General features: G+C 48.4%; 2 protein-coding genes and 2 non-coding genes across 4 annotated transcripts; all 4 read right to left on the bottom strand.

Moving 5' to 3' along the window:
* Positions 1-1,180: 1,180 nt before the first annotated feature.
* On the bottom strand, positions 1,181-1,252 carry TRNAC-GCA (transfer RNA cysteine (anticodon GCA)). The gene has a single exon. It is a non-coding gene; the product is annotated as a tRNA-Cys (tRNA).
* Positions 1,253-1,976: 724 nt separating this feature from the next.
* On the bottom strand, positions 1,977-6,104 carry SPMAP1 (sperm microtubule associated protein 1). The gene is made up of 3 exons (XM_025859289.2): positions 5,138-6,104; positions 3,108-3,207; positions 1,977-2,234 (listed from the first exon to the last, which is right to left on the bottom strand). Exons 1-3 carry the CDS (start codon positions 5,342-5,344, stop codon positions 2,077-2,079), a joined length of 465 nt encoding a protein of 154 aa, XP_025715074.1. The 5' UTR covers positions 5,345-6,104; the 3' UTR covers positions 1,977-2,076.
* A 1,902-nt stretch (positions 6,105-8,006) lies between these two features.
* RPL23 (ribosomal protein L23) lies at positions 8,007-12,830 on the bottom strand. Its single transcript, XM_025859293.2, has 5 exons — positions 12,696-12,830; positions 12,043-12,126; positions 11,627-11,755; positions 8,231-8,344; positions 8,007-8,130 (listed from the first exon to the last, which is right to left on the bottom strand). The coding sequence occupies exons 1-5, from the start codon at positions 12,706-12,708 to the stop codon at positions 8,048-8,050; spliced, it is 423 nt and encodes a 140-aa protein (XP_025715078.1). The 5' UTR covers positions 12,709-12,830; the 3' UTR covers positions 8,007-8,047.
* On the bottom strand, positions 11,877-12,011 carry LOC112814151 (small nucleolar RNA SNORA21). The gene has a single exon (XR_003205686.1). It is a non-coding gene; the product is annotated as a small nucleolar RNA SNORA21 (small nucleolar RNA).
* Positions 12,831-12,908: the final 78 nt, after the last annotated feature.

Consider the following 12,908-nt stretch of genomic DNA (forward strand, 5'->3'; position numbering starts at 1 on the left):
GAGAGGAGGGAGTGTTAGAGGGAGAAGCAGACTCCCTGCTGAGCAGGGAGCCCGATGATGTGGGACTTGATCCTGGAACTCCAGGATCATGACCTGAGCCGAAGGCAGTCGCTTAACCAACTGAGCCACCCAGGCGCCCCTAAATAAAATCTTTAATAATAAAAAAACTACTAAGAGGAAAGTGCCCCTAACCTTTCAGAGAGGGAATTGCACAGTGTCAGAAATAATAAACTCTTCAGATCAGGCAGACATGTCCCTTCAAATTGTAGGAAAGCCTCAGGTAGAAGTTAGCCTAGGGTACCTGGGTGGCTCAGTTGGTTAAGCGACTGCCTTCGGCTCAGGTCATGATCCTGGAGTCCCGGGATCGAGTCCCACATCGGGCTCCCTGCTCAGCGGGGAGTCTGCTTCTCCCTCTGATCCTCTTCCCTCTCGTGCTCTCTATCTCTCATTCTCTCTCTCTCTCAAATAAATAAATAAAATCTTTTAAAAAAAAACAAAAGAAGTTAGTCTAGAAAAGGTGGGTAGGTATTTTTAAAAAGATGTCTCTTCCTTGAGCTACAAACAAAGTGTCTCCCCCTGACCGCTGTGTGAACATGCTGACTTCCAGCAGACACAAAGCTCCCTGAGGACAGGGGCCCTATTTCATGTTTTCATTCACAGCTGTCTTGCAAGCTCTCTCAAAAAACATGTTGTATGAACCTCTTTAACTGATTGACATCAGATTGCTAAACTTGTGTTCATAGCTCTCACACCTAATTATTTTATTTTATTTCTTTATTAAAGAGTTTTATTTATTTGAGAGAGCACAGCAGGGGAGAGGGTCAGAGGGAGAAGCAGACTCCTGGCTGAGCAGGGAGCCCGATGCGAGGCTCGGTCCCAGGCCTCCAGGATCATGACCTGAGCCGAAGGCAGAGGCTTTAACAGACTGAGCCACCTGGGCACCCCTCTCACACCTAATTTTAGATTTAGAATTTTCTTCGGGACTTTGACTTAATTGAAGCCCAACGGGGTCCTCCAGGGGTCTCAGCTAAGTGTCACTGGAATGTAGGGGAAACTAGTAGTGTTTCAGTACAAGAATGAGTTGAGAGTTCCTTGTCTTCTCTATTAACTCTGGCTGGGAGTTGAGAGGTACAGTGCATTTCCTTGCTTCCATGTAATGGAAGTAAAAAAGGGAGGAGGAAGGGGGCACCCGGATTTGAACCGGGGACCTCTTGATCTGCAGTCAAATGCTCTACCCCTGAGCTATACCCCCGTGCCCTGGGAGCCTTCTCTTCTTTGTCCACTGAAGGTGACTCAGTACCATCAGGTTCCACCCCACACTGGAGCTCTGGCGAGCTTTGTGTTCTAAAGCTCCACCTTCTTTTGTATCCATCATCTGTTTTGCCTTTTCTCTTGGCCACCAATAAACTGGGTGGGGACACTTGAAAAATGACATCCTGGAAACTAGCTGAAAAGGAAACTGACAGAGCACCAGCGGAGAAAATGTCCACAAGCACTGTGTCAGAATTACCATGGTAGAATCCAGAGGCTAAAAAGCAACCCCAGATATCCCCTTGTTCACTGCCCTGACTCTTGATGGACTGAGGGTGGAAAGGAGAAGGAAGATGTCAGTTAGTTTGGCTGGGATGACTCTCAGGAAAATCAGGAAATCCTTCTCAGGGCAACCAAGGACAATCTCTTTGGACAAACCGCCTGCTCCTCTCTTGATGGGCAAACAGCAGCCAGCTTCTAGCCTGGGGCACTGCTGCTCCCTGAGCTTTGTGGAGGCTGAGGTGCTCAGCATCGTTCCTTCTTCTGACATGGGCCCAGGAGAACGGAGGCCTCCTTTCAAGCCTGGCACTCGTGGGCATGGAGTGTAAGGGAACAGGTCTGAGGACGTCCTCTCTCCTCCCACCTCCTCTCCAAAGGCTAGAGAAGCTGAGGGTGGAGAAACTAGCCCCCACCCCCAACCACAGGAAAGAAACAGCACACTTGGAGGCACAAATAACATCATTGTTTATATATAAATAGCATTAAGAATTCATCTAAACATCCGTCTTCTATTCAGGTCAAGGGGTGGGAAGGAAAGAGATGCTGTTAGAAGAGAGGGAATTGGGTGACCTCTCCAAAGACAGACGGGCGCTGGCGGAGGGCTGGGGTGTTCCGGCGATAGCCAAACCGACCATTGAACCCCTTGATCGTTTTCAGTTCAGCATTGTAGTGATCATGCCCAGTCACCTGCTGGAGGGAATGCCCTTGGGGGCAGAGAGAGAGGCCTGAGCCCCCATTCAGCCCCCTCTTGCTTTGCCCCTGCTCCCACGGGGCTGGTATAGAATGTGCTCCCCATGTCCCCGCTGAACCCTCCATCCTCAAACGTCTCAAGCCTCTTGATTAAAAGCCAAGGGTTGATGAAGTCCAGGAGACAGACAGCTTTCTAGAAACCAACCTGCATACCAGGAGTAGCACACAGGAGGAACGTGAATGCTATGTGCTAAGACAGGAGAGGACAGAAACTTCTGGGCTTGGCTGAACTTGCCTTGCTCCCAGGAAGACTGAAAATATTTCACCCTTGCTTCTGACCCATGCGGAGAAAATGGATGAGCTCAATTTGGCCAAATGGTGGAAAGGGTCATGTGACTAGAGTGTGACCAAAGGGCGTTGGGGTTGGGGTGGGTGGAGGGTTCACACTGTCGGAAAAACCTCTCTCAACCCTTCCTTTCCTGTTGCTCAGTTGGGCCTGGAAAAGCAGCAGGACACAGCCTGTTGAGGGAGCAGGGAGGGGAACATGGGCTTCAGAGTAGGAAAGAGTGGAATTCCAATCCCAGCTACCCTCCTCAGCCTGTCACTTTACCTCCCTACACTTGTTTGCTCAGCTGGAGCGCAGGGAGAGCGTGAGGGTAAAACCCACCTGACCTACAGCAGGTGTTTAGTCCCTAAATAGAAGGAGCATGGTGACACCATTCGGCTCATGTCTGAGAAGAAAAGCTGGGGACACAGTCCCAAGGCCTCTCCCCCACCCCCCCAAACCAGGGCTCTCTGTGGCCTGATTTCTCTCTCTGAACTGGGGACCTCACGCCACTCTTCCAGGGGGGGTTCACGTCGAGGCTGAAAAGCCAGGTGGCACTTGCCTGCCCCTGCCCAGTTTCTCCTGTTCAGGTATCTCTGTCCTTCCCCAAAAATGTGGAAATAATCCACTATCCAGCCGTCTCTTCCTGTGCCACCGTGATCCTGAGAGTGAGGGAGAAAACACAAGACTGTCAGCCACCATGCTGAGAGGTGCACACGCAAAACTCTCTTTGGGCTTGTTGCAAGGGGAGAGAGCCGAGGTCCCAGCCAGGGGTCGCCAGGCCAGACAGCTTAAATATGAATACACATAGTGACCTACTGCCTCTCAGGGAGAGGCAGCCTAGGTGGGCAGTTACAGGCTCAATGTCTGCTGCCAGACAGACTGGTTATTATCCCAACGCTGCCACTCACAGGCTGTGTGACCCTAGGCCAGTGACACAGCTTTTCTGGACCTCAATTTCCTCCTCAGTAAAAGGAGGGTTGCTGTCAGATTTAAGTGAGATAATCCTTTTTTTAAAGATTTTATTTATTTATTTGACAGAGAAAGACACAGCGAGAGAGGGAACACAAGCAGGGGGAGTGGGAGAGGGAGAAGCAGGCTTCCCGCGGAGCAGGGAGCCCGATGCAGGGCTCCATCCCAGGATCCTGGGACCATGACCCGAGCCGAAGGTAGACACTTAACGACAGAGCCACCCAGGCGCCCCATAAGTGAGATAATTCAAATAAAGGGCCTGGCATAGTAAAGGTTCCTTTTTGTTTTTAAGATTTTATTTATTTGAGAGAGGGAGAAAATGAGCAGGGGGAGGGGGAGCAGGGGGAGAAGCAGACTCCCTGCTGAGCAGGGCGCCCCAGGTGGGGCTGGATCCCAGGACCCCAGGATCACGACCTGAAGGCAGACGCTTAACCGACTGAGCAATCCAGGCGCCCCTAATTTACTTTAAAAATAAACAATATCATGCGGCTCCTGGCTGGCTTAGTCCGCAGAGCATGCCACTCTTGATCTTGGGGTCCTGAGCTCAATCACCACGTTGGCAGCAGAGTTTACTTAAAAACAAAACAAAAACCCCATTATCTTTATGTAAATGATAAATGTAAAAATGACAGTCGTGATGATTAAACCCTTATAAAATGGAACATAGAAAGTTTCCAAATTGTGCACATCATATTATTTTCAAGCTTTTAAATACTCAAGTTTTTCTTTTTCTCTGGTTCCTTTGGTCATAAAAATTAGGCCAGTAGAGACCCCGTACATACTCCGGCATGGGACACACAGACGGGTCCATATACATGCAATGCACACACCCAAACACCTAGACCACACACACACACACACACACACACACACACACACACACACACACACCAAGATTTGTTCGCAGAATAACCCCCATTAACCCCGCCTGTCCCCTCCCCATACCACTGTGACATATGTACACAAACACTGGAGGCAAAAGTGTTGGGAGAAGTAGCAGCCATCAGCAATAAGGTAAGGATCTTTGATCCCAGGTAGGACTCGGCTGAGGAGAAGAGGCAACACCCACGAGGGAAAAGGCCGGGGGGAAGCGAGGTCCGCAGAGGTTTGGGAAGTTTCCTTCCCACCCGCTCACAGAAAGTCCCATCGAGCGAGCCTCCACCCCCCCCCCCCCCCACGCTCGGCCCCGGTAATTGTGACATCACCAAAGGAGGGCGCCCCGCCTGGAGGGTCTAGGCGTTGCTTTGTCTCGTTCGCTGAAGTCACAAGGATTTTCGCGCTTTTAGAGAATCTGCGGGTCCGTAACGTCAAAAAGGACAATGAACCGATTGGTTTGGCCGAGGCGGGCTTCAAGCCCCGTTCCCTAAGGTTTGCAGAAACCCCAAATGAGATCGCTCTCAAATTCGGGGGTGGAAAGTGATTCCGCGAGCTCAGTGAGCTCAGTCCGGGTCAGCGGCCTGCGCTAGTTCCCTTTCATGGAGAAAGCCGAGGGGGCGGGAGTGGGAATGGGGAGCCCTCCCAAGAGGTAAGATGCCCGGATTTGGGAAGTCGCGCCCCGCCACCAGGGTCAAGCTCTGCGGGGACAGCCGGTGGGATCGTCCGGGGCGCTCTTCTAATAACCTGTTGGGTTTTCCGCAGAATGGGCGGAACCACGTGGCTCTGGAAGTACCGGCGGGCGTGGTGATCCTGCTGGGCGTTGTAGGGCGGAATCGCCGACCAGAGCTTGGGCCTCAGGCGCTCATGGGCGCGGGCCTTGGTGCTCACCGCCACGCCGTCCAAGACGAAGCTCTTCTCCAGCCGCAGAGGACACTCGCACAAGTGCGACATCCCAACCACTGCGGCCTCCAAGGGCCTTTCTGGTGGGAGTGGAGGGCCCTAGCTAGGCAGGGGCTCCCCTGTGCATTAGTCGCATTGTTACGTGGTGCGGTGTCAAAGACTCCTGTGACACAAACCGTACCGTCCCACCCAACAGGGTAGGCTCTCAGGGCTGTGGGGTTAAGTCACTCGCAAGGCCCCGAGGCGAAGGGTGACTAAGAGGGGACCAATGCAGGAGGCATTGGATTTTGGAGAGGGTATTTCTGAATTTAGGGGTGCGAACGCAGGCCCACTCCTCCTCCTGCCCGCTCCCCTCCTTACTATATACATTTACTAAACTCATTTCCGGGGAAGAACTGGTACCCAGAATGGATCAGAAAGAGTTCAGATACCATCTACTTCCAACTCTCATTTTTCATAATTCTAAGTTGAAGCTCAGAAACATTGGGATATTCCCTAAATCCATTTAGTGGCAGATCCAGAACCAGAATTCAGGTCTCCCGACTTCCCACTAAGTCCACTTAAAGCACTTCTCCCCACCTTATTGTTTTCATCAGCCAGTACTCCTCCTCCTCCTGTCAAAAGTTTTTTTAAAAACCAGGAGAGCCCGAATGGGGCTCCCTGCCCAGGGAAAGTCTGCTTCTCCCTCTGCCCCTCCTACAGCTCGGGCTCTAATAAAATCTTTTTAAAAACCCAGCAGGTTAACACATTGCCATGTTTTCCTCTAATTTTGTGGATGTGACAGGATACAGCAAACCATTAACAATGAGTTCCTCTAGTTGCTGTGATTACAGGCAACTTTTACTTTTTATTTCCAAAATTCAATAAACCCCTTACAAAGATGCTTTACACATCAAGGTGCCTTATTCAGTGCCCCTCACACCAACTCTATGAGGTGCTATTATCCTAACACGAGACAGAACACGAGACAAAAGGATCAGGGAAATCTTTTATATTCACTATTATATGAAAGCACATTATTTTTTTAAGATTTGAGAGACCGTGAGAGTAGTGCAGGATCGGGGTGAGAGGGAGCAGACTCTCCGCAAACAGGGCAGGGCTCGATCCCAGGACCCTGAGATCATAACCTGGGCAACTGAGCCACCCGGATGCCCCAAAGGCACATGTACTGCATCTATACACAAACCCCACTAATCCTAGCAATTTAACGCTCAGCATACTTAATGTTTCTATACTATGACAGGTAAATTCCTAGAAATCTGAAATTACAGGAAATTAAGTCTATAGTTTTTTGAGTCCATTCTACTGGAATTTGGAAAGAACCTGGAAGACAGAAAAGGCAGGGAAAGAGGCCCAGCCCTCACACCTCTTTATCTGAAGCAGGAAGATGAGACATTTCATACAGAGCTCACCACAAGGGGATAAAAAGCATTAATTTTATTAATTTTTTAGATATTGAGAGCGAGCAAGCACAAGCGTGGGGTGGGGGAGCCTGATGCTGGGCTCGACCCAGGGCCCTGGGATCGTGATCTGAGCTTAAGGCAGACACTTAACCCACTGAACCACCCACGTACCGCAAAAAGAATTTTAAATGGAGGACCTGCAGGCTTCACGTCACATCAAAGACTTCAAATTCACCAGGGTGGAGCATAGGGTAGGAAGACAGATCTGTTTTTAAGAGACTTCTGGATTTAATATTCCTAAAACCAAGATAGGCTCAGTCTAGACAGCCCTGGTTCTCCATCTCGGCTGCACCTAGGGATCTCCCGGGGAACTTTAAGAAGTACTGATGCCTGGGTCCTCCCTCCACAATCGGACTTAATTGGGTCTGGGCTATTGCCTTACTCCTCTGGTTGAGCACCACTGATTAGGTCTAGTACATTCTATTCTGAATCTTGAAGGACAAAAGGGTGGTCATCTTACCAAGTGAGTATGTGCTAGGCAGCCTCTAAACTTCAGCCTTACAAAGAACACCTAAGGCTGAGTATTTTCAGATACTAGATGTGTGAACACAAATCTTGTTCTAAGAAGCCTATTCCAACATCTTTAGGCCAGACTATTGACCCAAACCTGCTGAATGCTCATTTTTTCCCCTCAGGCCCCAAATGTCACATAAATAAAGGGTTTAGGAAGAAAAACAGTATCCGATGCCTTCCAGCAGAATTTGCCAAGGTTTACGCCCACTGTTGGTTAATTACATCACCTTTTATTCATGAATTAGGGTTTGGCAGGTACACTATACAGCTATCCTGTCAAAACGTTTTGATAGCAAAAACAATGCAGGTACTTTTAGTAACATCTTCCACAAGAGCAAATTTACATGGCAATTATGTGTTAGGTTTTACAAACATAGTCCTTTATGTGCTGGTTTACCCAAAGAAAACCTGTAACTGCAAGTGTGCATATATACACACGCGCCTGGTCCTTCCTCACATCACTCTGTGAACTCCATGTGTGTCCACCATCTGACCATTCACTCCACCTTATCTCAAATTAAGCACTTGGGGTAACCTCTCACCAAACACTATCTACTATCTGCAATTTACTCTTGTAAGGACTCCAAACACAAGTAAGTTTTTACAGCAGAAATTGGAAAGTCCGAAAGTTTCTGTACAGTCACAAAGCACAAGTACTGCACTGAGCAATTTCATTTTACAAAAGGTTAGGGGGTGTCAAGAAGAGTGACAGGTAGAAAAGAACAAGAAGGCAAACACTGAGAACAAATAATTTTTAATTAACAAATACACCAAAGAATCATGCAATGCTGCCAGCATTGGATGCAATCCTGGGCCACAAGTCTGCACACTCCTTTGCGACTGGTCCTGTGATAGCAGAACCTACATTAAAAAAAAAGAATGAGATGACAGATAAGATCAGATCCAGAGATGAAATCATCCCATCTCAAAGACCTAGGCAACACTGTGGTTTCTTTCTTACCTTTCATTTCACCTTTGTTGTTTACTATGACCCCCGCATTATCTTCAAAATAGAGAAACACACCATCTTTTCTCCGGTATGACTTTCGTTGTCGAATTACCACTGCTGGATGTACTAAGAGGGAAAACAGGACAGCAGTCACTTACCTGTCAAGTAAGTGACACCACAAGAAAGCAGTTTACATCTCATCCAGTTCCCCAACATTTCCCACTTGAACAGAATGTAGACTCACCGTTTGCTTTTTATTTCCTAAAAGCAAGTGTGAAAGAGCAAATACCAATCGCCCCTTAAGGAAAGACCTTACTCCAAGTCAAAACAGCCAGCACTTCCTGCAAGTGTAAATCTGTACTCTTGAGAACAATTAGCAACACACCAGCAGGAAACTTGCCAAGCACCTTCTATACTTGTTCCCATTTCACCCAACAGGTAGATACTGTTAAGATCCTAGTACCACAAGGGGCGCCTGGGTGGCTCAGTTGTTAAGCATCTGCCTTCAGCTCAGGTCATGATCCCAGGGTCCTGGGATCAAGCCCCGTATCGGGCTCCCTGCTCAGCTGGAAGCCTGCTTCTCCCTCTCCCACTCCCCCTGCTTGTGTTCCATCTCTTGCTGTCTCGCTCTCTGTCAAATAAATAAATAAAACCTTAAGAGAAAAAAAAAAAAAAGATCCCAGTACCACAAAATGGGAACCCCTTTTGGCCTGCATAAGTAGAGGTCAAGCTATTAACTCATTAGGCAATATTCCATCCCAGTATATATCAAAACCTCCAAGTACATACATACCTTGATCTAAAAATTACTACTCTGGAAGTTTGTTGGGATTAAATATGTACCATGTTAGATTTTAAGAGAAGCTCACTTACATACAAATTCAACCAAAGAAAACCTACAACTAAAGATGCGCGTATCTGTATATTCACACTCCTTGAACCCCAGGAGCACATCCCAGGATCCTGACCACACACCCTACACCTTTATCTCAATGCCCAACTGCGGGCACATGTGTTATTAGAGCAGAAACTTGGAATAGGTCATCTCATGGCCAATACACAAAAACAGAATCATTTAAAAATGATTATGTCTATCTGTAACTTTTCACATGTAGGACAATCATCTATGCAGCAAAAAGAACGAGTTATGGGAAGGCCATGGTCCCATTTAAAAAGTTTACAAGCTAATTTTTTGCACGTTAAAGCAAAAAGAAAAGACAGGGCACCTGGGTGATTCAGTTGCTTAAGTATCTGCCTTTGACTCACGTCATGATCTCCGGGTCCCAGGATCAAGCCCTGCATCGGGCTCCCTGCTCAGCGGGGAGTCTGCATCTCCCTCTGCCCCTTCCCTCCCACTTGTGTGCTCGCCCTCTCTCAAATAAAATAAAATCTTAAAAAAAAAAAAGGCAACAAAATATTAACAGCGATCATCTCTTGAAAATCTGAAAGTAGGGTAATTGAAATTTAATTTGAGGTGCCTGCGAGGCTCAGTTGTTCAGTGTCTGCCTTCAGCTCAGGTCATGATCCCAGGGTCCTGGGATCGAGCCCGACATCGGGCTCCCTGCTCAGCGGGAAGCCTGCTTCTCCCTCTCCCCCTCCCCCTCCCCCTTGCTTGTGTTCCCTCTCTGTCTGTCTCAGTCAAATAAATAAAATCTTAAAAACAAAGACCCGGAGATCAAGAGTCACATGCTCTATTGACTGAGCCAGCCAGGCGCCCCTACTCATAGCCATTTAAATTCTCACAAATGACCACTCTAGTAGATGAGTGAGGCCACACACCAATCCAGGACTCTGGACTTCCAGAACTGCCCCTTTCCACATTTCTGTCTGTTATATGTAAGTCTAAGGTGAGGGGATGTATTCATTCAGCAGAAACAAGGACAAGTAAGACTAATAGAGTTGGCAATTCACTATTTTTCAAACCACCTCTGGTCTGTCCCACCACAATCTGATAGAGACCAACAACACACCCGGCTGCCATCTCACCAACAGTGCTAGTGGACTGCTCTGCCCTTCTCTGACGGCTTCCCGGGCCATAAATCAGACCCAGCAAGTGTTCTAAGAGGAAAGCCTGTCCAGTTGCATGCAGATCCCAATCTACACGCTGATTAATCAATGCTTAACCACAATGCTTGGCACTCCAAGCCCTCAAGTGGGTATTAAAGGTAAACAAAGACTTTGGACCCCCCCCCCAAAAAACACCAGGGGGTGGGAGGGGTGCTTGTACAGGCCTACACAGAGTAACTTGTACTGACCAAGCCCATATTTGTACTGTCCATCAAGAGGTGGCTAGGACTTTTCAGAAGAGCAAGATATCCCAGGGCAGAGACAGACTAAGCAGAACAGGAGGAAAATTCAGGAGCTCCAAAGCCAGACAAGACATTACAAGTCAGAAGTGTTCTGAAACCCTCCCCCCTCAACTTACACTCCTAGGGGGATTAAGCAATGAGCAGCCCCTTATTTTAGTTTCTACCAGAAAAGATTTAGAAGCAACCATGTATAACTTTTGACAAGTCACAATTTTGAGTTAATCTCTATAAAAAAACAATCTTAATTAAATTGGAAGTGCCGGGGAAATGTTACACCGGCCAAAAAAAAAAAATCACTTTTGTTTACGTTCTTAAATCAGGAGGTATGTCATTCTATACTTACTAAGTGTTAGGTCACAAGCCAAATGCTCTGTGCTTAACTTATTACCTGAATCTCACAATCATTTGAGAAAGTATGCAAGTTATCATTCTTCCCCTTCAAATCAGTGGTTCCAGAAAAAGAAACTTGCCTGACACCTGGTCAAACTCTAAACGCCTCCTCCCGCAAAAATACATTTACTGGGGCGCCTGACTGGCTCAGTCAGTAGAGTGTGCAACTCTTGATCTTGGGATTATAAGTTCGAGCCCCACGCTGCGTGCAGAGATTACTTAAACATTTACTAAATACCGCCATATCCATTTGTAGCCAAGGAATCAGCAATGAGCCATGCTCCACCAACTGAGCCAGCCAGGTGCCCCGAGATTTACATCTTTAAAAGATGGGCTCTGACTTCAGTGTGGCAAATACATTTAAGGAGTAAAAGGGCAAGAACAAATAGAACAATGGGGTGCTTGGGGGCCCAGTCAGTAAAGCATGCGACTCTTGATCTCAAGGTAATGAGTTCAAGTCCCTCACTGGGCACAGGGATCACTTAAAAAAAAAAAAAGGAAACAAATACAGCAAGACCAGGTAGGAGAGAGAATAGTCTCTAGGACAGCAAAAGCAGAACTTCCATTGCAGATATTTCTCTCACACTGTGTCTCAAAGGAAATCAAGCTTTAAGCCTTCAGAATGGTAAAATTATTATTCCATTTTCCAATAAAGGGAAAAATCCTTCAACTGTTCACCCAGTAAGGAGGATTCAGTGTCTCTACTCACCCTTCTTTCTGAGTTCTGGTTTGCCTTTCTTCACTGTGGCCATCACCATGTCACCCACGCCAGCAGCAGGAAGTCTGTTCAATCGTCCCTTGATCCCCTTCACAGAGATGATATACAGGTTTTTGGCTCCTATGGATAATGTAAACAAAAGTGATTTTGGGGGGGCGGTGTAACGTTTCCCCGGCACTTCCAAAGCCTCTCCCTCAACTCATACTCCCAAACGGTTAGTTCCCCCAACCAAGGCGGAAAACCTTGTCACACCACCGATTGAAGCAAACCAACACAACATGCTGCTGCTTCACCCAAAAGCAGTGTTTTTACTCTGCCCTTTCTTGACGGCTCAGTGGGTCAGTAGTCAAGGCCCACCGAGTGCTTTTAAAAGGGGGAGTTTGGCAGAGCGCAGCTGAAGATCTCACCTGTGTTGTCAGCACAGTTGATCACGGCACCTACCGGAAGACCCAGCGAAATCCGGAATTTCGCACCGGAGGACCCACCACGTCCTGTGGATAGGAACGAAAACAGGACAGGGGTCACTGAGTAGTCCTGGTTCCGAGTTTCCCTCACACTCTCAAGGCATGAATTCACTCGCACATGCTCTGGGCAACGGTATACTCAATTCCCTCTCTCTGGGACTCCGCCTACCCCTCCTGAGCCACCCGGTTCCCACAGCCAACTCCTCACTATTACCGCGCTCACGTTACGATTAAGGGGCCTGAGCCACTCAATCCTCGCTCCAACTTTTGCACCACGTAGTTCTCCCTGCAAGGCACAAGGCATCCACTCTGGGGCCTAAGCCAGTCTCACTTCAATACCATTACTGAAGCACCAGGTGCAGAGGGACCCCGCGGGGTTTGGTCTAAACTCCTGTCCGGATCCTGCCAACTTCACTCTCCAGGCACCCCCCGCCGCCGCTTTCGGGGGCCCTTCCAGTGCTCTCACGGCGCCCTCCTCTCCCTCTCCGTCCCGGAGGAGAGCAAAGCGCCCCAGCTGCCCATGGCCGCCGCGCCGGGAGAGGCCAGCAGTCACCTCGCGACAGATGGCGAAGGATACTCAAGAGTCAAAACCTCACCTCGCTTCGACATCTTGAACGCCGGAAAAGGACAGAAAGGAAGTAGGTACAAAGGGACTCTGGGATATGAACCTTGATGCCCCGCCCAGTCTCGTCACGTGGCCCGGAGCTTGCTCAATCGGCCTCTTCCCCTGTCCCCCCGCCCTCCGCCAGGGCGCTCTCTTATTACATAAGTACTGGACGTCGGTTTGAGCTCTCGTTAAGTGGGAGGTG

The sequence above is a fragment of the Callorhinus ursinus genome, unplaced genomic scaffold (assembly GCF_003265705.2).
Source record: "Callorhinus ursinus isolate GAN/ISIS: 27379988/994484 unplaced genomic scaffold, GSC_fseal_2.0 scaffold52, whole genome shotgun sequence".
Taxonomy (NCBI): Eukaryota; Metazoa; Chordata; class Mammalia; order Carnivora; family Otariidae; genus Callorhinus; species Callorhinus ursinus.